Source organism: Melospiza georgiana, chromosome 12, assembly GCF_028018845.1.
Source record: "Melospiza georgiana isolate bMelGeo1 chromosome 12, bMelGeo1.pri, whole genome shotgun sequence".
Classification (NCBI taxonomy): Eukaryota; Metazoa; Chordata; class Aves; order Passeriformes; family Passerellidae; genus Melospiza; species Melospiza georgiana.
In genome coordinates, this window is record NC_080441.1 from 11128452 (window position 1) to 11155217 (window position 26766).

Genomic DNA, 26766 nt, shown 5'->3' on the forward strand with positions numbered 1-26766 from the left:
ATCCATCAGAGAAAAACCTGCCAGAAGTGGGGATTCATGAGGGGTTGCCAGTGCTCCCTTTCTGTTTTTGCTGATTAATTTTATACACAGAAGGAGAATTCTTGCAGAAAACAAGACTGGGGTTGCGCTGTGATATTTAAGGGGGTGGGGATGATGAAACCCAGGGGAAGAGGGGAAATTGTTGAATAGGCATGATGGTGTAGTTGGAAACCAAGCAAATGGCTTTTCAGCAAACAAATGTTTCTGTCCTTGCCTGCACACTCAGCCTGCACAACCTTAGTACTTCAAAAAACAATAGGAGCCAAAGCAACTGATTGTAATGCAAAGGCCACTTCATAGCTGTGAAAGTAATAGCAACAGGCAGCTAATAAACATTTTCATTTTAGCTGATCACAAAGAAAGGTGAAATAAACCCATGCTTGCTGAGAGCAAAGCACATGCACAGGCTTGTGCTGTTAACATGTCAGTGTTCCACACTTTGGAAATGTGCATGAAATTTGGCCACAGGGCTTTCAGCAGCAGCCAGAGCATCCTTGTGCCAGCTGCCCATGGAGCACAGGGCACTGTCCTGTGCTCAGCATTCCTGTGCCCTGAAACATGTCCAGCCCTTGATATTTTTTCCCCTCCCAGGCAATGTGGTGGATAACAAAACTTCACCTCCCTAGCAATACTACCCAGTGAAACCAGCTATTTTGTAGCTGATACTTGGTACACCCATTCTCACCTCTGGGATGATGATGGCTGGTTTAAAAAGAAGGGAAGAGCACAGAAAGGAACGTGGCACTCTCTGCTTGGCTGATTTTCTAAAAATACCATGCTCAGCTCTCTCATCTGCACGCTCAGCACAGCAGCTTCTCCCAACCCTGCCAGGCTGATGGGATCTGATTTTCAACATTTTCCTGGAAGATCACACTCCATCCATCCTCTCCCCAGTAATTCTTGAGCCCACTGCCCACCTTATTTTCAAAGAAGTAAATGCCTTGCTTGCAAATTTTGTGAGAGCAGGTAATCAGGCTGAAAAATCCCAAAAGAGAATTAATTAAACCCTGAAAAAAACCTTGATTGGGAGTCAGTGGCTATTAGAGATCAGAAAATCAACTCTTCACTTAAGGTTTCTCTCTCATGTGGATTCACTGGTGCTTAGTAAAGCATCAACTTCCATTTGAGTTTTTCCTGTGGTTAGAACATTTGCAGTGTGTGGCTTTCTCTGATGTCTTTTAAGCAACAGAGTTGTGCTGCAGCCTTGGAGAACTCAGTCTGCCAGTCCCCCAGCATAAACCCATAGAAAATGATCCCTTCATTTATTTATTAGTTCTGTGGCACATGGGGCTGCTTGGTGGATGCAGCATTTCCACAAAAATGGAAATTTTTAGCAAAAGGACAAGTGGCAAAGGCAGGTTGTGTTCAGTAGGAGCCACTCCATCTGACAGTACCTGCTGCAACACCAGCTCAGGCTCCCTCCTCCACTGTGACCAACCTCTCATTGTCCCTAGAGCCTCTCAGTTACCTCTGTGAACACCCAGTTTTGGTTAAATTCTTAGTGCTTGTGCTAAATTCTAAACTCAAGTATCTTTATTTGGTTTATTTCAGTTTGTATAAAAAAATTAGTCCCCCATTCAAAAAAAATCCATCTCTTGGACAATTTTGAAACCACCATGTTTCAATGTCATTTGACTTAGTGCTCTTTCTATCAGCAAGGTATTGCAAACAAGCATCTCAATTTCAAAATACCTTTAATTCTACTGTTGGCATCTAATTCTGTGTCTCCCTTTCAGGATCAGCTTCTCAGAGGCTGGTGAGCAGTCAGTAACACAGTGAGATGCCTTGATGGCATCTCACTGTGTGCCTAAGCTCATTTGTCCAAGCCTTTTCTGGTTTGTTCAGGGGTTTTTTTTGCAACTCTAGATAAAAGGTATGTGCTGCCCTTATCTTCCATTTCACTGACACACTTAAGGAACTGAAATGGAAGATTTTCCTTTATAAGCATCTGCAGCTTTGTCCCTCCTTATTCCTGCTTAGCCAAATGTCTACTTTTTATTGTGGGTTTTTTTTTTTTTTTTTTTTTTTTTTTTTTGTTCTCATTTATTTCTTTGCTATGAAACTAATGCCTGATGGGCTGTAATTTCCAGGAGTGCTTTAAACTGATTTTAAGACAAGATTGATTTCCATTGGCAGTGTTATATTTTTTTGGAGGCTGTGCTGCTAGCTCCTTCCTCTGTTGCCATGGCACAGCCCCCCCCATACACACACCCAGATCCTTTTTCCCCAAGCCAGGTATGCTCCTTTTCCTTGACAGGGATGGAAACATTGGGAATCTGCTTTGGTCCACAATTTGTATAATTTGATTAGGCTGATGATTTTAGCTTGGTTGCCTCTGCAGGTTTTATTTGGTCTATAGTTAAAATGATGAGGGTAAGGGAATGGCTCTCCTGGTCCTGACCAAGGGCTCTCCAAGGTGCAATCTCTGAGGTTTCCAAAACAGCTCCAGCACCTGCATCACACCTTGTCTTATTACACTGAGTCCCTTCTCACAGACAGGCCCCTGGAATGAACCCCAAGGTGATGGAAACAATGAATGAATACACTGGTTATCTGTCAACCAAACCCTCTGAAGTGTTTGGAGCAGCGCAGCCATGCCATTTCCTCAGGTGACAATTACACCTCCTCAAGTGTCTGCTAACACCAGCAGTGACTGTCTGTATCAGAATTGCTCAGTGTACTCATACACACAGATACCCACACACACACACACACATATGGTTCTGGAAAATAAACAAGGTTTGTCCTGGGACAGTCACAAAGCCAAAACTGAGCCCTCCCCCCTTAAACCAAGACTAATCTTCCAAGCCTAAACCTAGATCCTGAATTTGTATGAGATACAGTACTCAGTTCCTGCTTTCAAAACCCTTCTCATAAACCTACTTAGGAAATAACAGACCAAAACAGGAATAATTCTGTTACACCAATTGCATCATATTGTAGTATTTATTTTGTTTTCCCTTTTTAAAAAACATTGAATTGTAATGTTAAACAGAGAAGTCAGGCAAAGGAGATTTCCATGAACCTTGGTCAATTGCTCAGTAGACAGAACCAAAACAGCTTCTTCACCAAAGAGAAACTCTTTCACAGGGAAGTACTTCAGAAATAAATCAGAAATCTTCTCAATCTGTTGTTATTGACAGCCATACACCTGCAAAGAACACGAGGAGCCTAAGGGCAGGAACAGCAACCAGCTGCTGCAATGGGAGCCACGGGAGTTCTGCCTTTCTGCCTCCCAGCACTTTTTGCAACTGTGGCATAACTACAGATTAGTTTTTCCTTCCCTTTCTTTCTTTTCCTCTTTCTTTTCTCTCTTCTCTATACAAAGCCAGCAATTTAAAAGTTCAAACTTCACCAGCAGTCAAGTTTGAGAGGCAGAAGTTGGAGACAGCTCCCAAGTCCTGCCCCAGTCACTGCTCCTCAGCAGGGGCTGAATGGGAGGGACAGAGGAAGTGAGACCTTCCTCCCTCATGTGACAGGAGAGGTGACACCCAGTCTGTGGCTTTAGCACTCCTACACTGTTCAGCATAAATGTCATGTCTGCAGGGTGCTTGGAAAAGGGGCTTAAAGGCCCAGGTTTTGTGTACAATTTTTGCATCTTGTGGGCTCCAAAACCAGCCCTGAGACAAACCTGGTCACTACTCAGGGTTTCTTGAGATGAGATCCTGGAGGAAGGAGCTTGGGATCTCATTTTCTTACATTCTGTAGTTTTGCAAGGTTTGAATGAATCCAGCTATAGAAGGTCCCAGTTCTGGAGCTCAATTTCTTATCAACACTTTACAACTCAGAGAGAGGGAAACCAAGATCATTAAAAGAGACTGGCAGAATATGGTACCTATAAATCCAAGCTGGACAGCAGTGGGTGGAGTTTTTCCTGTCACGTCTCTCTTCGGGTAAGAATTAATTAACTAACGTGGAAACTCCTTCTGGTATTAGGCTTTTTAGATAATGCTGATGCCTTGTTTCTCTCCCAGAAACCTCCTCATCCAATTTTAACCACACCTGGCAGCAGTAAAGATCCCCAAACCACTCTGCTTTGGCAAAGCTCATGGAAAACTGGGAGTCAATAAGAAATCTTGGTGCCCCTGTATGGAGAAAGGCTGGGACAAGGATTGACTCATTGTTCATGACTGGAGTCTGGATCAGGAAATCAGCCCCAAGCCCCATCTCAGCCCACTGGAATCCATCTCTGCTGTGCCATGGTTTGTTTCCTTCCCTTGCAGGCAGTGTGGAATCGAGGTATTGAGGTGTTTCTCAGACACTTCAGTGCCTGAACTGTGAAAGAAGCAGCCTTGTTTACAGCTCACTCCTCCATGCAGATGTCTTACTGGCCACCAGGAAAAATGCTAATGACAGCATTTTAACTCTCCTGGGTTTAAACTGGCATTGAACAAGCCTGAATAAATTTAGATTTTATGATTTCAGATCACAATCACAGTATTAAAAAAAAAATTAGTTGTGATTTTTATCTCAACTCTATCAGCAAAACAACAGCCTCCAGTAAGGCAGGTTGTGCTCTATTTTGGATTCAGTGCTACTGAGCAGATGGTATTTATTGACAAACCTGCTGCTAAACTGTTTGCTGTAGGTAGAGTCAGCCCACAGCACACTCACTACTCATTGGTAAAATACTCATTTCCCTGGAAAACCATCTGAGTCATTCAGCCATGGCAGGAGCCCAGAACCATCCATTCCCTCCACTGCCACTATCCCCAAGCACTATTTATATGCATCCAAGCCTGGACCACATTTCCTGTCTGATGCCTTCATTACCTGCCCTATAGTAAACAGAAGGCAGTAAAATGAATGAGATGTAAATTGTACACATAATTTCCACTTTTCATCTGAACTAAAGCATAGGTACAGGAGAGTGGCCATGAGCAAGGCTTTTTGCATTAGCCTGGGCAGACATCAGGGCCTGAAGGGCAGGTTCTTCCTCCAAGTAATAAGGGGCAGGACAAGAGGAAATGGCCTCAAGTTGTGCCAGAGGAAGTTCAGGTTTGATATTAGGAAAAATTTCTTTACCAAAAGGGTTGTCAAGCATTGGAACCGGTTGCCCAGGGCCCTGGTGGAGGCACCATTCCTGGAGATATTTTAAAGCTGTGTAGATGTGGTACTTGGAGACATGGTTTAATGGTGGCTGTGGCAATACTGGGTTAATGACTGGACTTAATGATCTTAAAGGTCATTTCCAACCTAAATGATTCTGTGATTCTACCTGCAGCCATCCAGGGGGTGCACAGGATGGCCTGAACCCAGGGCAAGTCAATGCACTGACTGAAGAGGGACATTTGAACTCAGATTTGGGCCTGACCAGCACATGGAGTAAAGACAGAACCACGGCTAAGGAAAACACTCAACTCAGGCACTTTTATGTGGGATTTAGGCTTTCTGAAACAGAACAATAAGTGAGTCCCTGCTGGGGAAGGAGATAGTACAGAATGGCTGCTGTGCTTCAGCTCACACCCTCCTTTATTGCAAAAGAACTTCCCTGTTTAGACAGGCCCAAAGAGATGTAGACATTTGTAATCTGTATTTAATCTTTCCATCGCTTCTTTTCTTACTGTTTTGATGTTCCCTCAGGCTTTGAAGATTCAAGATCACTTTTTTCCTCAGAAACTACAAGCCTTAAAACAAAAATAAGGCAGCTAGATATTGCCTGCTGCTAGTGAGACTGAAGAGGTTGTAACTTTTCCCAGCACAGGAAATGTTCAATAATTTAATATCAGTGACCATGTATTAATGCATTTATGCCCTTAGGTCTGTAGAAATCCTTCATTCATGACATTACACACCCCAGTTCATTCACTAATATTTGTTCAGTGTTATTGTGCTTTTCAATGGTATCAAAAGAGACATCTCTGCTGCTGACCCTGCTCCCCTTTGTTGTTCTCTTTACATTTATTGGGTCTGGCTGGAATGGAGTTGTTGTTCCCCACAGCATCATCATAGGCTTGTGCTTTAATTTTTTCCCCATCCCTCCAGCTGAATACACATATGGGTTCATGATCAAGGAGGGGACCTGATCATGGAGACCATCACACTGGTCATTCATGGATGTGCAATGTGCTGCAATCAAGTTAAATCCCCCTGGCAGAGAGGGTGGTGGCTGGGTTTTGATATGGCAGGTCCTGGCAATGTTCTGGACTGTTCTGGACACTGCCATGAAGATGCCAAGGTGAGCACTACATACTCACCACAGTGAGAGCAACCACCAGGAATGAAATGGGTTGAAAAAGAGGAGTTTCACAAGGCATTGAGTGACTGCAAGCTGGTGTTGGTGCCCAAGAACTTCACACTGTTCTTGGGCTCAAACTATAGCCTGCTTTTATGAACATTTGGAGGCGTAGAGGAAACCCACAGAATGGGAGTGCCTGTTAATGACAGTAGTTAATGAGAATGCATAAACCTTTGTGCTGGATACAAAGATGGTTTAAGTACGCAGCATAAGTTGGTAAGAAGATATTTCAGTAGTCCTTGTTCTCTGCCATGGTCAATAAGGAATATGCTGAACCACCTAAGAAACACCTTCTATATCGTACAAATATTATGAAAAGACAAAAGTTTTTTGTACTAGTGAAATACAAAGTACTGTGAGTGCAAGTGTTTCCTGCTTTAGTGCTTTTATACATGTACTGCAATAGCAAACGGTTGGTGTTGTGGCAGTCTACCCACATATTTATGGTGTATTTCACTTTAGGGATAATTTAAGCAATACAGTTTTAATCAGCACCCTAAAATATGAGTTGACTGTCAGGAGCTGCTAGATTTTTGTTTATAACACTCATAACTGCCTACTTTTTACTCTCCTTACTTTTTGTATTTTTACTTCAAAGTAAAAATAACTATTGCTGTGTTCTATCTTCTGTTTGTATGAGTGTTCACACTTATATTAGTGTACTATACATGCAGAAATTAAAAAAATACTCCTGTGTGGAATGGCCTGGGAAATGTTTGCTCTGACTGAGTAGTAGTGATGCTGCATTCTTTTGTCACAGTTCTGGGTCTGGCTGGGATGGATTTTCCTCACAGGGTTTTGCTGGGCATCAGTAGCTGGAAAGGTTTTGAGAACCCACCAGTGGTTTGGCTACATGTGAGTAGTGCTCCATGGCATCCAGGCTGTGGCTTCATGTCTTCTCCCAAGCCACAAGCGACAGGACAAGAGCAATTAGCCTTCAGTTGTGCCAGGGGAGGTTTAGATTGGATAGTATGAAAAATTTCTTCACCAAAAGGGTTGTCAAGCCCAGGAACAGGCTCCACAGGACAGTGGTGGAGTCACCAGCCCTGGAGGGATTTAAAAGCCAAGTAAATGTGGCACTGCTTGGCGACAACGGTCTTTTCCAGCCTAAAGTCCCCCTTGAAACAGGCTCAGCATGGGAAGTTGGGCTCTTTTTTTTTTTTTTTTTTTTTTTTTTTTTTTCCAGACGTTGCTTCTGAAAGTAAAGTCCACAAGAGAAAGGAAAACTCATCACCACAAAAACTACTGTAACTGCGTCTAGCAGGTGTCCCTGCCCATGGCAGGTAGGTGGAACTAGACCATCCCTGAGCTGCCTTCCACCCCGAATCGTTGTGATCTGTGATGAAAATCTCATTTCGATCATTCCCCCCGGCCCCCGCTCCGTGCCGGTGCTTGTCCCGCCGCCCCGGCCGTGAGGGCCCGTCCGTCCTTCACAGCCACCCACGAACAAAGGGCCGGCGGGCAATTCCCCGAAAGGAGGCTCAGCCAGCCGGGGAGTGGCCTCGTCCCCCCACGCAGATAGTGACAGAAACAGAGATCACAGTCTCCAGCTGTACTGGGGGAGGTTTAGGTTGGGCATTGGGAGGAATTTCTTCACAGAAAAGGTGATTAGACACTGAAATGAGCGGCCCAGAGAGGTGTTGGAGTCACCGACCCCGAGGTGTTTAAGAAAAGACTCAGTGCCCTGGTGTTGTTGACACGGTGGTGTTGGGTCACAGCCTGGGATCAATGATCGCACAGGTCTTTTCCATCCAAGCTGATTGTGTGATTTTCCGGTGCTGCGGGGGGCGAGTCACGGAGCGCCTCGGCGGGGGTGGGTCCCACCGCCCGCGGACACCTGAGGCCCGGTGTGGGGGGCGGCCTCGGCTCCTATCCCGCTGCCATCCCCGTTCCATTCCGCTCCCGCTGCTCTCCCGGCCCCGACCCAGCCGGGCCCCGGCCCCGCTCGGCAGCGGCGGGGCGGGAGCGGGGCGGGCGCGCGGTCACCTGACGCCGCGGCCGCCGCCATTTTGTCTGTGAGCGTAATGTGAAAGGGAAAGCCGGGGTGCACCCGCGGGCGGAGGTGGCGGCGCCGAGCGGTGCCGGGAGCCGAGCGATCACCGCCGGCGCTCCGCGGAGCAGCGGGAAGAGCCCCGGCGGCGGCGGCGGCCGACAGGAGCCGCTGAGGCGGAGCCCCGCGAGCGCTCCTGCCGGAGGGAGCCGCCGGCGCCCTTCCTCCGGGAGGCTGCGCTCGCCCCCGGCCGCGGGGGAGCCGCCGGCCCGGCCTTGCGGGGGGAAGCGGCGGAGCCGCCGCCAGGGCCGCGGCGATGATGTCGGGACAGTCGATCACCGACCGCATCACGGCGGCGCAGCACAGCGTGACCGGCTCGGCCGTCGCCAAGGCTGTGTGCAAGGCGACGACCCACGAGGTGATGGGCCCCAAGAAGAAGCACCTGGACTGTGAGTAGGAGCCGGCCGGGTGGGCCCGGGGTTGGAGCTCCGAGCCCGGGGCAGCCCGTCGGGCACGGCCGGGGGACAGGGGAGAGCCGGCCGCTTGCACTGGAGGGGGTGCCGGGTAAATCTGGGTGGAAGTGACTGGTGTGGTCTCCAGAACTTATTTTGCACGTGGAGGGAGCGAGGTTTGTAACACCTGGTCGCGCCCGGGGAGCAAAAATATTCCCAGCTCATGAGCTGTTCTCGCTGAGAGCTGCTTAGCTCTTGTGCTCTGGATACAGTGGTGCTTGCTAATCCGACACCTGGGGAAAAGGTGTGTTTACTGTTGCAAGGCAGAATTTAATTTTTTTGAAGCACTGTTTAATCCTTCTGTGCATCCCGTGGACTACAGCCATTTAAACATTTCGATCATTTCCTGAAATATCATAGTTTTCTGTTTTACAAATCGCGAAACGAGGTAAAAGATTAAAAGCGAGGTAAAGGGAAGGGCGTAGGTTGATCAGTGCGTTTCTTCTGGATGAGAGTATATGGCTGTTAATACGTTTAAACTAAGTATGTTAAAACCTCTTTGTCTGTACCAAAAGATGCCGAGAGTTACCCCTGAAATCTACAGAAGCGTCAGTGGTGTTGCCTCGCTTTAGTAACAGAGTAGCAACTGGAGTTCCTGTCTGATTGCTCAAAAGTGCACAAGCCTTGTACATTCTGTAGCATACCCGCTCTGCAGCTTGTGAAAGCGAAATAAGTGCGTGTGCGTTTCCATTAAAGAGAGGAAAAAAGGCTTGAAGCCTTTTGCTGGTTTCTTCAAAGGCAGGCAGGTACTTTTGCAGGATTCATGCAAGTTGATGGTACTAAAGGTGCTGCTGGTTCAGGCTCTCGCAGAAGCCTTCTGGATTATATTGTTTGAGGATAGTTGGGATGTGTGACCCTGTGACACTGGTCTGCTCATACTGGCTTGTGTGAGAGCTTTTGGTGTGGATCAAACAGTTAAAACCAGCCAAATATATATTTCATTTGTTACTGATCTGAATGGGTGGCATCCAGCTACAGTAGTGAACACTGCAGCTATTGTGTTGAAATGAAAAGCTTAAAAACTGGGTAACTGACAATTTGTTTTCTAAAGATACCTTTTAAAAGTTACCTTATTTCTGCTGGTCTGTGTTCTGCCTGTGCTACAAGTTCAGTGAGGTAACCTTTGAGTCCAGAAATGGCAGCATAACAGGAAGCCAGAAAGTGGTGACAGCTTGCTCAATAGTTTGAAAGGTTCTGAATCCTAAAAAAGGTAGTGTGTTGTTTGAACATACTGTTGAAATAATGTCATCAGCTGCAAGTCACCCTTACAAAATAAGGAAATGGAAACATGGAACAATTCTTAACTTGAGAATACCATAAACTGATATTGCCTTTTGACTAACAAGTTCCTTTTGCTCCCAGGCTGTTTGGAGCTGTCAGTCAGTCTCCTGACAGTCCCCTTCTGTGCCACGTGAGTTCTGTGTTCTGCTGTACTTCATTTGCTCAGACTTCAGCCTAAGACAGACAAAAATCTTATTATCACTTGGTATCTGAAAGAGAGGAATGCTTTAGAGGTGGGGTAGGGAAAAAAAAGATGTGAAATATGGTACCTTAAATATGTCTGAAAGGGTTTAAAAATTCCCAGTGAACATGTTCCTGTCTTCATTGAGCCTACCCAGGCACTGCTTTGCAAACATCTGCAACTCTTTGAGTGGCATTTTTATTTTTTCAATTGACACAAGACTTACTTGTATTGAATATGAGCAGGTAGATACAAAATACAGCAATCTCTGGAAAAAAAATCATACAGTATGTTTTTCCAAGATACAGTGCAAGTACTTCCCAATTTAAGTACATTATGAAGGAAAACATAGCTTGGATTTAATGTAAAACTCTGGTAGTTGTACTCTGGTCACTATGTGTGTGTGCCATTCAAAATGCCACACCATCTGGTATTATTTGTAATTGCTGCTCAGGAAAAAGCTTTACCAGGAACAATTTTTTGAGAGTTGCTGCAGTTGTATCAGGGATTGTGGAGGAGTATCAGTTTGTGCCCTCTGTTCAGATTAATTCTTAAAATCCCCTTACTGCCAAGTTTCCTCAGCAAGAAAAACTGTGGAATTTCAATATAGTTTTTTACAGAAAGGTGTTACATATCCAGTGTCTGTGAGTATTTAAGAGTCTTGTGGTTTATCTGACTACTAACTGCTGAGTAGTATAGTCATATTTTACTTCAAGAGTGAAAAAACATCCACCCCAAAAACCTAAGCAATGTCAATGGGTATACTTGGGGATTTACCTTTTAAAGTAGGTCATGGTGTCCTAAATAAGTAAACAGATCTATTTCTGTAGTATTTTGTAATATTTTCAGATACTATAAAATGTTCTGTAGAGGCTGACAGTGGAGCACCTGAAGGTCTTGTCTCTTCTTTCCTGGTGACAGCTCTGTCACTCCCTCAGCCCTCAGAGCCTGGTTTACAGCAGAGCAGGGCTCTTACACCTTTGGAGGCAAACATCCTCTTGTCTAACCACTGAAGAATCACAAGAAAAAACAATAAATCAAAGCTGTAGCCAAGCTGTAACTGGCTGAGTAGACTTGTATGTAGACCAAAACTTGGAAAAAACAAACCCCTAAATTAATTGCAGCTTAAACAGAAGCTGTTTTTTCATTACTGTGTTAATTTAAAAGTTTAAGTTGTATACAACTCACTAAAGAAGCACAGGGGAGGGGAAGGTAATGTTGTTAATCAAAACTTAAAACTCCCATATGTATACAAGCTTTGGAAACCTTCTAAGAAGTGCTAATTCTGGCTCTGTCATTCTGGTACTGCCCATTCTTTCTTTTGGCAACCTGAGCTTTTGTCTGTCAACTGAATGCTGATGCAGTGTGGTTCTTGCAGAGATGTGCAAGTTGTGATACAGAACAAAGGCATTTTTTTGAATCCTTTACACAGACCAGTGGCTGTCATTCATTTGAAGTTCTTTAGCAATTTGTGAAGTTTTTCAGCACAATAATTGAACAGAAAAAAGAATTAATATTGTGGGGATCTATAAATAGGGGTTGTATATAGCTTTCCTTAAAACATTATGGGCTGTCTGTCCTGTGTCCTTGTTTCGTGGGGGAGTGGGACACAACAATTGAAAACAATTGCTTTGCTTCTGGTAAAGTAACTCAAAATTCAGATTTAGCTGTTATAAAATAACTGAAATTTAAAGATTGCTCTCAGACATGCACTATGAGCAAACAAGGGCAAAACAATGTTTGTAACAGTTGAATGCTGTCTTTTAAGTCTTCCAGCAAAAATTGTTACGTTCCTTGGCTACACTGAGAAAGTTGGCTGAAGTGACTCTGATGTTTTACATTTTTGTAATGTGCCATCTATGATGCAACTTTCTAGAAAAAAATGTATTTTTTTAAGACTGCTGGGACTGAGGAAAATGGTCTTAGTTCTTATATCTGTCTTAAAGCAGTTTCAGTCCTGTGACAAAATGAAAGAAATACATGAATATTAAACTATTATGGTTGCCTTTATCTTATGTATTTACAGCTCTCGGGAGAGAGATTCCTGACTCAAGAAAATTATGGCTTTTCCTATTACTTAAAAGTTGAAAAGTATGTCAGTTTTTTTCTGAGAATTTTCCAAAAACCTGATATATATATATATATTTTTTATTTTGTTTTTAATATCTGGATTTATGCTGCTCTCTGAAGAGCTGTATAACTTCATAGATGATGTGCCAGTATTTCAGATGAGTTGTGGAAAAGAAATACTAAGTACTCTTCTAGGCAGTAAGATACTCACAGCTCCTCCAGGCTGCTTGAAAAACCCCTATGGTACTCTTCTGGTTTAAAGCTGTTAGATTTATTATTTTATTTTATTTTCATTTTTCTTTTTTTTTTTCCCTGTGTGATGTTAACATGTCTCTAAATTCCATTCTAGAAATAGCGCTGCAGTTTCACTTGCAGTTGAAATGATTCCTCTGGGTAATTGGCAAAATGCTTTGAGTTGTGAAGTGTTTATATAAGTACTGCGATAAGAAAATGAGCATCACTCACCCTGTGCATTTCATTCCCGTTTTTGCTGCCAACATCCATGTTACTGCTGCCCAGCTGTCAGTCTCTCAGGTGCATGTGTTCCTTTCTCCTTCCAGCTGTATGGGATAATAGCCTCTTCCTTCTGTGCCACCAGCTGTAATAGATCCCTGCAGTTGTCTCTGTATAGATACTCCCATTGCAGGCTTACAAGAATCATGTTAGAGAAATGGCACTTGCATTTCTTTTTATGTATCTCAATTGTAGGATTAAAATGTAACGCCAGCTTTATTTTTATTGCTAGTTGTAAAATAATACTTTTTTCCATTACCCTAAGTAGCCTTATTGAAGCTGTCTTATTTTTAAACTTGGTCTTTTGCAACACACTCTTAAGAAAGTCCAGTTTTGGCCTATGAAATGCACTGACATTTTTTGCTTAGTTTAGTATTTCAGAGACCTTTTGTTTGTCTGAGCATGTGTTCTCTGATATTGGTAACTGTGATTTAAGTGCTTGGCTGTTGAAGGAGATTGTTGGATTCAAAGACCAGGCTGTGCTGGGTACCCCCTGTAAAAGTTGTCTTCAGGGCAGCCAGTGAGGGTTGCCCTCAGCATGGCTCGAGTGCACGGGGTGGCAGCTCACTCAGCACAGCTTCAATCAGACTCCTAGTGCCCTGCCTTTGTGGGGTATTTCATTTTGGTTGCCTTTTGAAATGGACAGACATGTATCTTACACAGAACCGTCCACACTTGAGAATGAAACAATAACAAAAGAGCTTCTCAAATGCAGCAGAGCTCTGTCAGCTTCACTCTCTTACTGACACCTGACAGAAGAGATCTGCATGGCTGCTTGTGGAAGTCAAACCTTTATTCTGGCATAAAACAAAACTTGTTTTATGGATGTGGGGTTTGAGGAGAGCTCTCCTGCTAGAGCACTGCATGCAGGTGTAGCAGCAGGATTCCTGTCACATTGTGCCCCAGCAGCACTGTGAGAACACTCAATAGCAGTCACAGACATTAGAATGTGCAAAGGATCTCCCAGTGTTAGCATCACCTTGGGGCCTGCTGGAACATCTGCTGGGACACCTGAGCTTGAGGGAAGGTGACAGGACAGAAATCTCTGGGGAGCACTGGCAAAATACGAATGAAAATACCTCGGCTAGCGTGACTGGAGAGCAGCAAGATTTTGGTTTTTAACCTGGATCTTCCTTCTAGTTCCATCTGTTATTTAATGAGCATATTTAATATTGAAAAATCTTCGGTGAAAACTTTGACTTGCTTACTGGTTATGTGAAGCAAAAGGACTTTGTGCTGAATTAATATTTAATATTTTCGATAAGCTGTGTGGTCTTTGACCTCAGCAGATCAATGGAATTTCTTTAACTCTTCCCTAGTTTTATAGGTATTGCTCTTGGAAGAGTTAGTGAGATTTTTTTGGTTGGCTGGTTTTAATAAACTGAGAGTAGGACTTTTAATAGTCCTTTAACATTTCTGTGTGGGGTACAGACACATCAGCTGCTGCTCTAAGATACTGCTCAGTATTTCCCATGTATTTCTATAATACCTGATTATAAACTGATTGGATTCAGGAAGACTTAGTTGCCTTAGTATGTTTTGAGATAACTACTTGGAAATGTCACAACAAAATACTCATTCAATTGATGAGGCTGTTGCTTTGTGATATGGGGCAATAATTGCCTATAGACTGTTTGGACTTCTAGGTTAAAGTACTTGTTAATTTGACAGAGCATCTGATGGTGGTATAACCATGAGTAGGGAGTAGTAGCTAACAAATTACTTGGGTTTTGAGAAAGTTCACATTTGTAAATATTGCACTATTTGAATACTATTCAGCAATAAGGTTTTGATGTGTAGCTTGCTTAAAGCTGCTTTCTGGTGCTCTTCTTTTTGTGCAGCTATTGCAGCATTTTTGTGTGTTGCTAGTAAGAGTGAAAGTTTTTATCCCAGCTTCAATGTTTTGTACGTACTTGGAAATCTCTGACATTTGAATGAAATTAGTAACTTATTATAGCTTGCATTTTATAGCTTTTTACCTTGATGAGATACTAAAATTCTTTATTAAAATTACTCTGGTTATTAAACTATTTTAAACAGCAATTCTTAATCGAAGGACTTTGTCTTAATGAACCAATCTTTGGTTGAAGTCCATCTGTAATATACTCTGTGGACTAGAAAGATAGATAGAAATTTAAGTGCAGTATTTCTGTGAAGTATTTTGTCCTAAATTATCAATGTGTGAGCTCTAAGTTGACATTTAAAATGCTTCTGATGACAGTCTGTGCTCTCTGTGCTGCAGTTGGCTGTTTCAGTGGTGCCAGCACCTTGGAGCTCTCAGCTGCTGCCCAGGCCCTGCCCTCCTCCAGCTCCTCATCCAGACCAGCTGCTCAAACAGCACTGGGCTCTGCTCCCCACGGGCTGCTCACAGGCTCAGCTTCAATGAGAGGCCACAAAGGAAGCTTTTCTAACCAAATGTTTGTTTTACTGGCCTTGCCCAGTCCTTAGGGTGTACTTTGATCACACCTGAGCCAAATTTAGCACAGAGAGAAGAAATGTCTGATGTGCATGTCTTGAGGGGTTTAGAGTAGTCCTGGGTTCAGTTCTCTGCTCTTTTCTCAGCAAGTGCCTTCTGTAGCCTTCTCAGACAAGTGCTCTTCCCATGTGTGTGCTGGAGCCTGCCCTGGTTTTGTGCTAAATCTCAGGCTAAGTCTTGAACCTCTCTGTCTCTGACCTCCCAAGTTAATGTTCTACTATTGAGTTTATTGTCAGTCTAGGACACAAAGAGCTTTTTTGTATGAAAGCCTGAGACCTACCATGATCCACCACAAAATACTCAGGGTTGTGATCAGGTGTTTTTAAGCTAAGTGGAAGGGTGCATAGATGCAAATTCTTGCTCTTAATTCTTACAGAAAAGAGGCATATTTTACAGATTCATAGCATCTCATTGCCATCATATGTGAGTACTCAGGCCTAGGTGGGAATGGCAGGGTTGTGCTGCCTGCTGATCTCATGAGGTTGGGATGTCTCAGCTTTTTGTTGCTTCTCAGATTTTCATTTTTTTTGTTAGATGAAGTGGCCTCGAGCACTGAGCATCCAGAAGGTCACACATCCAGCCAGCTCACACTGGCTTTCAGAGACTAATTTGGGCTCCAAATTAGATTTTAATGGAACAGGTTATTTATTGATGAGATATTGGGACTCCATAAAATTATTGAAATGCCTTTGAAGTTCATACTTGGAGTGTTTCAGTAAAATGTAGTGAATCTGAGCAAGGAGTATAAAGGACCTCAATTATTTCTTAAACAACTGAAGTTAATGCTTCCAGTATGAATTCTCAATGTAAAAACCACAAAATAACATGTTGATTCTCTGAGCATGTAATTCATTGTAATGCTTTGATTTTTTTTCCTTTAATTTAGATCTAATACAGTGCACAAATGAAATGAATGTGAATATTCCACAGTTGGCAGATACACTCTTTGAGAGAACTGCAAACAGTAGCTGGGTTGTAGTGTTCAAAGCTCTAATTACAACACACCACCTCATGATGTATGGAAATGAGGTAAGACATGATTTATTCTCTTAAAGCCTACTAGACAGCTTTTAAAAAATTGTCTCAATCTGTAAAGCATTAGATATGTACTTCAGTTTTTCAAAGATTTTGTTTTTCCTCTGCTGATAGCTCTAAAGTATGTGTCCTGAAGAAAAAAAATACTCCTTTCATTATTTCAATACCAAAATATATCAGTGTTTGCAGTTTACCTGCAGGTATCTGGGTGGGTCTGTGAGGGAATAATGAGTGACCTTTGTAGAATAAAGGCTTGAAAGACTTCTGATGAGCTTTACTTCATTAGGGTAGTGCTTATCAGTAAGAGCACAGCAGAAGAGTCTTGTTAGCTCTCTATAAATGTGCAGCCAACCTAATAACTGATAAGAAGGAATACTTGGTAAAGGAGAGAGGAATATGGTGACTAGAATATTTGATCTTGCAAGACATCATCTAATGGGTTGAGTCTTCATATGTTGTTGCTGTTAACATTCCTCTGAAGCACTGTTCTACTGTGTTTAATTCACCTAAATTATTTCATCACAATTTATTAAAACTTCCTAGTCAATAACATGGAGTTAGGAATGTGGCCTCTCTTGCACAAGCCTTGTGTTAAAAGCTAAACTTTGGTCAGGTAACAGTCCTGAGCCTGTGTGTGGTCATTGACCTAAGAAATGATTGCTCACCACTGGTAACACTGAAGTGACAATTCTTAGAAGTGCTTTCCAGCCATTAACCTGCTGTGAAAGCTTGGTGTTCCTCCTCTCTGCCAAGCTCTGTGAACTTGATAGAAATGACCTGTAAAACAGAGTGTGCTCTTCACACTGCAGCAGCTGAGCTGCAGCAAACTTCAGGAGCCTGGTTATGCAAGTAGTATTTTTGTTTTGTTTTTTCCAGCTTGGCTGTTCTAAAGTACAAAGTTAACTAGACAGCTTCCTCTAGGATTATTTGTATTTTATTTATGAGCAGTGATGTCTCTTTGTTTAGTTTAAATTTATAGTTCTGCCAAATAGAGTTTTGGATGTCAGAAGCTTTGCCAATGAGTATTTAGGTTTTCCTCCAATTTTCCCCCTTTTGACTAATTCCTATTGTTCATAGAGGTCACAAGAAACAGTTACAAAGTAAGTGTAGTTTGTAAAATGCTTCTGTGTTTTGACTCTCACAACAATTACATTCTCCATTTTTTCTTCACCAACAGCGCTTTATCCAGTATCTTGCATCCCGGAACACTTTGTTCAACCTAAATAACTACCTGGACAAAAGTGCCATGCAGGGTAAGGATCTTTCACTGAAGGAGATTGCTCTACTCCTTTTTCTCTGTGGTGGTGCATGCCTTGGTGCACACTAGCAGCTAAATGACATTTAAGTGGAAGGCTGGTTTGATTTTTATTGTGTGAGACACCAAAGAATGTCCAGCCAAGAATGCAGACACAGGTAAAGTGAGATTCTGAGTTACCTGGTGAGTACTAGAAATCTATCTGTAATGTATGTGGCATTGCACACACAGCTGTAAATTTTATTAAGTGAGCTCTTAATGCTCATTAGAATAAACCTGATGAATTATCAGTACAATAATAATTTTTGTTGTTGCATTTTAAAGACTCAGCAGTAAATATTTACTGTTAAGGTGCATGGAATGGTAACTAAGATGTGCTGTATAAATAGGGAGAACTTCTTCAAATCTCTGATAAGTCCTTCAATTACTTGCTAGTGGTAGAAAACATTTTTAGGTTTTTATGTGGGTTTTGAGAGATGGCAGATAAGTTATCCAACTCTTCAGCACTTCACTAGGAATACATTTTTATTCTTATTTCAAGTACATTTTAACAAGAACTGCTTGGTGCTTGCCTAAGCTTTCATGCTCAGTTCTTGCCTAATATTTTAATGTATTTAGGTGTTTATTCTCATAATTGCACCAAATGCTTTCCTAATCTTAGCCACTTGGGAAGAAACTAATGTCTCATCTCAAGATCCTGGAAAGTGCCTAGGAAGGACTTTTTATGCAAGCTGACATAAAATAGGCTAGTAGGAGAACAGTTCTTGAAAAGAACTGAAAAACTTCAGTCTTCCTTTCAAAATATCTAATTTACAAATGCTTAACTTCCAGGCTATGATATGTCTACCTTCATTAGGCGATACAGCAGATACTTGAATGAAAAAGCACTTTCATATAGACTTGTAGCAGTTGACTTCACCAAAATGAAAAGAGGGTAAGACTACTCTGCTACTTGTGTTTGACCCTTCCTGTTGCAGGGGGTGGGACAAGGAGGAACACAGTTGTTCCTGAACTTGCCATAGAATGGTGCTCTTTTGGCCCTTGGAAGCAGTGTTGAAACAATACAATGTGTGCTGAGATCTCTATATCTTATAAATGTATGTCCTTTACTCTGTAGGATAGATGGAGTGATGAGAACTATGAATCCTGAAAAGCTTCTGAAAACCCTTCCAATCATACAGAACCAGCTTGATGCACTCCTTGATTTTGATGTAAGTACTTTAAGCTCAGTGTTAAGTAACATCCTCTCACTTTGAAGTGAGAGTTTCATTATTTTGTTAAATACTAATTTACTTTCTCATTGCTTTCTACACAGGCAAATCCAAATGAACTAACAAATGGTGTTATAAATGCTGCCTTTATGCTCCTCTTTAAAGATTCCATTAGACTTTTTGCAGCATACAATGAGGGGATTATTAATCTTTTAGGTATGTGAGAATTTTTTTTAGCTTTTAATTTTGTGAAAGATATTGAAAAAAACTAAAGAACATAGACAATTTATTACTTCAGTTTCTTAATAAATTTTCTCTGCTTTGTTGCTGTTAAGTGAAGCCTGTCTTAGTTTTAGTGACCAGGAGCATAGGCTTACACATCCACTTCTACCTGGAAGAATGCATATTGAAACAGAAAGTGAAATGAGAGGGTGATTGGTGAGACTGAAACAAAAATGCCATGAAAGTGCAATGGATAACCTTTGCAATTGGACTGTAAAGGTTTGGTGAGATATGTGGTGTTTTGAGTATTTAATATACTCACAGTATGGCTGAATTCTGTTTTCCTGTTCTTTCTTTAAACCTTGACTGGTACGTGAATCTGCCTGAGCTGATCAGATGAAATTGAGGGTTGTTCTAAAAGGGTGATAAGCTCCTAGCAAAGCCTTTTCATTACTATTTAAGCAAATTTATGAATGAAGCCATCAGTTTGTTCTGTTAATCCATTAATTTTTACACAGTGCCATATTTGTAAGTATATAGAGCAGAACCATAAAAAGTACAAGATGTGGTTGATGCTCCTTTGGGTAGGTCAGTTCAGTATACATTTGATACTTCAGTATCAAAATGTATTGATTCAGGGTCTAAAAAGGTAAATAAATACCAGGAAAATTTTCAAATTATAAAATAATTTGTCTCATTGCCAGCTTTTAGAAAAAAAGCTGACTTTGTGAAAATATTCACCATAATACCTAATTTAACAATTTGCACTGATTCACATCCATGTTTAATAAATTTTTGCATTATAGTCTAACACAGTGAAACAGAAAAATCAGTGGGTTTTTATTGACTGACTTATTATAAAAGGTTTCAGTTATTCCTATAAGCTTGAATACCTGAATAGCTTTGACTTACTACTGTCCTGTTACTGAACTTTGTATCAAATTAACTTCTATAACACTGTGTCAGCTTTTTGCCTGGGAGGGTATTATCTTACAAGAGTTTTATTTGCATCCTCAGAAAGATATTTTGATATGAAGAAGAACCAGTGCAAAGAAGGCTTGGATATTTACAAAAAATTTCTAGCCAGAATGACCAAATTGTCAGAGTTCCTCAAAGTAGCAGAGGTAAATAAATCTATGTGTATGGAAAGGATATAATTTAACTGTCTGTATTGGTACACAACCAATATTCACAGAAACACCTTGAAACAGATTGTTTGTTTAACTTCACTACACAAGGAAGTTTTCTAGAGATTAGATATTTTAAAGATTGTATATGCTTGTTAACATGGAGTGGGATTCTTGGGTATATCCTTTTTATTAGCCAGACCACATATTAAACTTTCTGAAGTATCATTATAAATTTTATGAATGCTCCAGAATGTATAAACTGATTACTGCAGTCTATTTAAAGATATTTATAGGGCTCTCCTTTACTGTAAGTACTTAAAAATTGATAACTAGTTCCAGTAAGCAATGTGGCTGTTTCTAATGCTTCTAGCAGGCTTTTCTGCATGAAAGTTAGGCTGGATGAAAAGCTGAGTTTGCCTTGAGATGCAGTTTAATGTATTTTTGATTTCTAAGGTGTGTTCCTAATGAAACTTGAAGCAGTTCACAAAATTGTGAATATCCCTTTTTAATATGCTAGCTTCTATGTAACATTCAGACACTGCTGAATGTGTTTTTATGTTCATTGACCCTGCATGTAGTAATGTACTTTTTTTCCTTTTTTTGTAAACCCAGCAAGTTGGAATTGATCAGGGTGACATTCCAGATCTTACTCAGGTCAGTATACATTGCATATTGATCAACCCAGTTATTTTCTTCTTTGTGTTTTTAAAGGTTGGTATGTAGCATAGTAATCTTCTTGAGGCTGTGTTCTCTTTCATGTATTTATATGTGGGAAATATGTATAGTAGCTTCTCACACGGATTAAATGTATTCAGTACTTACACTTGGGAGTTCTTAAGAAGATTTTTTGGTTGTTTAAAGCAATAAAACCCACAGAAAATAATATTTTTCAAGAACTTCTGGTTTTTATCACAGAGGATTCCCTGGTAAGTGAGCAGAAGTATCTTCCATGCCTAGAGGAAAGCCTTCTATTTCACTCCAATGTCTTCCAACACCCTGAAAGATGACAGTGAGCTGGTTCAGTTGAATTTTTTTTTCTGTCCCCTTAAGTCTGAGGAATAAATTTTATGTTTCTATATCAGCTCTTAATGCTGGCTTTGATTTTATTCAGTAGTATGAGGGACATTTGCCATGCAGGTTGTGTGCTGGAAAACTCAGTCTGAAAGGTGAAATGCAGGGAAACATCTTCCAGTGAGGTTAAACTGAGGGGCAGAAGGGAAGTGAGAAAATGGTTTGTTTGACCTGGTGAGCAGGAAACACTGATAGTGCACAGAGGTCAATAAGATAATTTTTTGTGAGTCCCTTCAGTTCATAGGGATGTTTTATTTCTCACCTAGGGCCAGCCCAACAGAGCAGTGTGTTTGTCATTATTTCTGTAGCACAGAGTAACCTGCAGGGTGCAATAAACAGCCTGAGGAGGCTTGGGCACAAACTGCAGTGCTTTAGAGCTGAGTACTGGAGCTGTTGGAGTGCAGTCAGTGACAAGCTAACAATCCAATGTGTAATGTTGGAACAGTCACATCTAATCCTACACTAGCTTCTTGAAATTCAATTTCATGGGCTAATTGTGAAAAATATATTTAGTGTGAAGATTTGCCTAACCTTAATCAGTGTCTTTTTAGTATGGAATTCAAACCCAAGCCATTGTCAGTGGTGTTCATTACTGCCTACAGTATGATTTCCATCTGAAATCAAGCATGCTTCAAAGCACAGATCTCTAATGCTTGCTCCTAGCATTTAGTATTAATGACTTTAAGAACTTGCCTATGTGGTAAAAAGGAACTATGACTGAAACCATCGGGGTGAGGGCAGGTAATGACTGAAAACAGGAGTTTGAAGTTTTCTGTTGCTGTTTGATCTTAGCGTCATACTTTGTCTTTTGATTAGTACTGCAGTATTCAGCTGGGCTGTATTATGCTAATCACATTATACTGAAGTTATTTATACCTCACTGGGTTAGTGTGCACTTGGCCATTTAATTGGGTCATTAAAAGGCTCTTGAAAGCAAGTGGTTTTTTTTTTATTTACTAGGAGTAGGGGTATTTAACTTCATTTTGCTGCTTTTTTTAATCTGAAACTTTCAGTGAGAAAATACTTAATATCTACTGTGCCCACAACGTTTTATTTCTAATAGCTCAGCTGTTTTGTTGTAAGAGCACTTACATGAGAAAAGCAATTCTGAGCTGGTGGTAGACCTCAGCATCCTGTGCATTTTTGCAATTTCAGTGCCACTATTAAACATTCCACTTAGACAGAAAAAATTGTGGCATTTAATATGAGTTGAATAATTGTCCATCCATTTAGTGCCACTTCAAAAGGATCTGCTGTAATTTCTTGATATTGCCACTTTTGCCTGTTTCTGTGAAGAAAATTTCCTTTGTAGGTGCCCTGTTGATGTTGCTTTCTGTTAATAGCTGTTCTTGTATTTCATGAACATAACTGGGTTGTTTCCCTCTGTATGGATGTTAGTCTGTCTTGTGTTTTGTGGGGTGGGGGATGGAGGTGAATAATGAAATACAGCCTTTCTCAAGTCAGTGGCTGGATTAGCCCAGGTATAATTTCTGATATAAAACTATCCTGTTCACTCCAAGTCTGATGTTTTGTTGGCCATGTGCAATAGTGAGAAAGTTCAGAGGAGGTTACTGGATTGTTTGGTTTAGTTCTTGTGGTTGAGGGGGTTGTTCAGAGGGTTTTAAAAAAAGTAAGTACAGAATATGCATTTCCATACAAATAAGTTTGAGTGGATTTGGGAGGAAAAAAAATACGAGGAGAAGCTTTCTGGAATTAGGGCATGGTCTCCTGTTACTAAGATTATCTAAGCAGCTGTGCCATGCAATGCCTTTTGCAAGCTGTTGTGCCTCCTGAAAGGTAAAAGTATGGGGAGGTTTGGATTGATTTGGGTTATTTTTTGTTTTGGTTTTTTACTTGTTGGTTTGGTTTTTTGGTTTGGGTTTTTTGTCCCTGATACCTTTCCAAAATGTTATTTCAAAATGTCCCCCTTGGGAGTTAGCTGTCTGGGTCGAACGCTGAATTTATTCATGACCTGGGGTGAGGTAACTACACTGTCTTAGCTTACCTTGCTCTACTTAAGAAATACAAGCTCAGGTCTTCATTTTAAGACAAGCAGTTTTATAGGATTATTTTGATTGCTTTTTTTTTTTTTTCCATCTCTGAAGTAATCTAGCTTGAATTTGCCTTCAATGAAAGTGGGAAGGTAGAATTGTGCCCAGTATTTCAAAGGGGAGCTTGCCTGCCAAAGCCTTGTGTGAATAATATTTTCCTCTTTCCAGGAAATGCCTCGTTCTAGCTTTTGGTACAGAAGGGCTAGCAAGGGCAAGTTTATTTTTCCTCCAAACAATGCCTGTTATATCTGTTCTACCTCCTGAAAGTTGGCAAGTGGTAAGAGAGGCTTAATGTCTCTGAAACCCTGCCAAGTGAGGAGGACTGAGCTGGCAAATAGATTTACATTTTAGAGGTACATTCCCTTCATCTGAATCTACAGTAGGATTTCTTTCACTTAGAATAATTGAGTTGGTTATTGTGCAGTTACATGTTGAATAGCTACTCAATCTGCAGTAGTGTCCTTGGGATCAGATTGGATTTGATTCCCTGTTTTATCAAACCTAACATCCTGCTGTTGTCAGGTGTTTCTACTGCAAGCCTTTGACTGTAAATATTTGAGTGGAGAGTGACTGGGTTTTTGTTGTTACTTGGGAAAATATATAAAAAATGCCAGGTCTTTGTCTGGGGACTTGTGTGAGTTTAAGGGAGTAGTGCTTCATCAGCTTGGGTTATTCATTTAATTCTAACACAGCAAATACTGTTGCCAAAACCAAGAATCTGACTTGCACGCACAGAAGCAGAGCCACTGTGGGGAATCCTTCCCTCCTGCCCCTGTGATCCTACTCCTTTTAAGGAACCCCCACTGAGCAGATGGAATTTGGGTGTGTAGGATGGCAGCAAAACCCAAAGGCAGCATTACTGATGTGTGAGATTTTGTTTGGTTTTCTCACCAACTAAAAACAATCTGTGTACTAAACAAGGATGTGTTGATAGAAGCAGTGTTTTATAAATACTTTTAATTTTAGGCACCCAGCAGCTTGCTTGAGGCACTGGAACAGCATTTGGCTTCTGTGGAGGGAAAGAAAACAAAGGAAGTCTCTGCTGCCAGCAGGTGAGCACCCAGTGAATTACAACAGTGCCCGTATTTAAGATCTGCCATTGTCATTCTACCAATTTTCAGGATTCAGTCGTGTGCTATTCTTGATTTTTATTCACTGCTGAATGTATCTTCCTAGACATATAAATGAAACATCTAGTGAGTAATAGTCTGATAGCTTAGCCACATTTGAAATGTTGGTATGTCTGCCTGTGTCTCCGATGGACTTCTGATTGTGCTGTAATAAACCACTGAGCTGAGATCTTGTATGTTACTCATTTTAGCTTCTACTTTTTTGAAGTCCTTTGACTTGTAACATTTATAAGGTGTTTGGATTTTGATACTCTTCTTACCCAAGATAGGATGGTATTTATCTGAATTGTTATTATTTATATATTCATGGCCTACCTCTCAGACCATGAATTTATCTTAACTTTCTCCTAAAAGTTCTTCAGCCCCTCTTCAAAACAGCCAAATTAGTTTAGATGTGTTGTGCTGAAAGAAATTGTGTTATTCTTTCTGTCAAGTACAGTATCAGTATGAATGAAAATATTTCTGACTGAATAATGAGAAATCTCTTTTGGCATAGACTTTGTCCCACAGAAACTTGGTAAATATTGATAAATGTATCATGCTGAGCTATGTTCCCAATTTACTGTCTTTCCCCTCAGATTATTTTTTTCAAGTATCTATGGATTCACTGCCACAATATTCTGTTCCTGTGTGTAATGATGTGCTTTCTTTGCTGTTACACAGTGTACAAACAAGCTTTCTGTGCCTCTGACATTAGAATAACATTCCAGTCTAGTCTAGATAACTTTAAAGAGGAAAGACAACTGCTGTGTTCCACATTTCCAGTTCCTAACCACTGAAACTTGAGGGAGTCACACTGTGCAATTGTGCCTCTGTCACCTAACTGGTTTTGGTGTGTCTGCTCTTTTATGTACCAGAGGGAAGTGGTGACTGGGAAGGAGGATGACACACGACTAGATAAGGCACTTGATGATGAAACTGTGAGTGATGTATACCTGACCATGGGTTTTTTAATAATATTTTTAAAAATTCTTGCTCCTTTTAGAGCCAGTGCCCTATCCAGTGCTGTTTCCACACTTGCCAATACAGGAATGTCCTTCAGCAGGATGGATGAGAAAGAAAAGCAGCAGGCATTGGAGGAGGAGCAAGTTAGACTGCAGGCACTTAAGGTAGGATGTTTTTATCAAGGTTTGTATTCAAAGATTTTTTGTAGCTGGATAAATAGTGAATGGTGATGAAGCTTGCAAGGTGTTTTATGTGAGGAATGTGAGCCGTGTAAAACATACACCTGTGCTTTAAGCAGTGCTCTAAAAATGCAGTGAACATATCTAGAAGTAGTAAGGGATGTAAACCTGAAATTAATTTAAGCAAGGCTGTTACATTGCTACATTATGATTGGGTTGCACCTTGTCATACTGATTTCTGAACATCTGAATTGGACCATGAAGGGACTCATGAAGTAGAGAGATGAGCCTTCCTGAACAAAGGTCCATTGAGCTGTTTCTCTGATTGACTGTGGAGGACCCTGGAATGTGTAGCTTGACTAGAAATGATTTACTTCTAGGCAGATATGGATTAAAAAAGAATTATTTAAAACATCAAAGTCTCATCTTGATTTTTATGTACTTTGTTAAAACAAATACCCTTATCTCTAACTCCAGTTATTTTTCTGTTTTTAGGACTTCATAGAATTAAAATTTTCTTCTTTGAAAAGGACCAGGACTGAAATGTTAACAAATTAATAAGACTAAAATGCCAACTGTCTCTCTTACCTTTCAGGAGCAGCGATTAAGAGAAATCTCTGTAGTATCAAATTCCACTTCCACATCAGCATCCCCAAGCACTTTATCAGGAAAAAGTGTGAATACCACTGTAGCTGTTGACCTCTTTGCTGCACCAGCACCCACAACAAATAGGTGAGAGATACTTTGCTTTCCAAAAGAAACAGGTATTACTGCACTGACCTGTAACTCCACAATCAACTGCAAAACTGTGATCCTGGTTACCTCTCAGGTACCTTTTGCTGATGTACACACAATAATTCTTTTGGTGTACACACAATAATTTTGTCAGTAAGTGCTTAATTGCCAGTTTGTTGTATCACTGTTGTTGATGGGCTGTTAGCAAATAAGAGAAAATGAGATTGGTAAGAGTGTTCATAAAAGCAAGAATGCAATGCCTGTTACATATCTTTATATTATGCTCTCTGTCTCTCATTTCTTATCCAGCATGCCCAACCTTTCTAGTGATCTTTTTGATCTTCAGCCTGCATTTGTTCCAACTGTGCAAAGTACTCCAGCTATATCAACATCAGCAAGCAATGCCTGGGGAGGTGAGCTCATACCTTGATTTGACTGTCTAAATGATAAGGGAATTCTTAGAATACAGGGTTCATACTTAATTGAATCTGCATCTCAAACC

At 41.0% G+C, this 26766-nt stretch overlaps 1 protein-coding gene across 5 annotated transcripts in view; it reads left to right on the forward strand.

Annotated features, from left to right (window-relative positions):
* Positions 1–8530: 8530 nt before the first annotated feature.
* VBP1 (VHL binding protein 1) overlaps positions 8531–26766 on the forward strand; it is a 39133-nt gene continuing 20897 nt past the window's right edge. For all 5 annotated transcript variants that reach the window (XM_058032722.1, XM_058032716.1, XM_058032718.1 and 2 more), the window contains exons 1-12: positions 8531–8716; positions 16187–16329; positions 17513–17588; positions 18422–18524; positions 18708–18801; positions 18906–19017; positions 20041–20147; positions 20766–20807; positions 24242–24327; positions 25391–25514; positions 26125–26261; positions 26574–26677. In XM_058032722.1, the coding sequence (XP_057888705.1) occupies positions 8584–8716; positions 16187–16329; positions 17513–17588; positions 18422–18524; positions 18708–18801; positions 18906–19017; positions 20041–20147; positions 20766–20807; positions 24242–24327; positions 25391–25514; positions 26125–26261; positions 26574–26677 (1261 nt within the window). In that variant the 5' untranslated portion in view covers positions 8531–8583. The remainder of the gene's footprint in view (positions 8717–16186; positions 16330–17512; positions 17589–18421; positions 18525–18707; positions 18802–18905; positions 19018–20040; positions 20148–20765; positions 20808–24241; positions 24328–25390; positions 25515–26124; positions 26262–26573; positions 26678–26766) is intronic.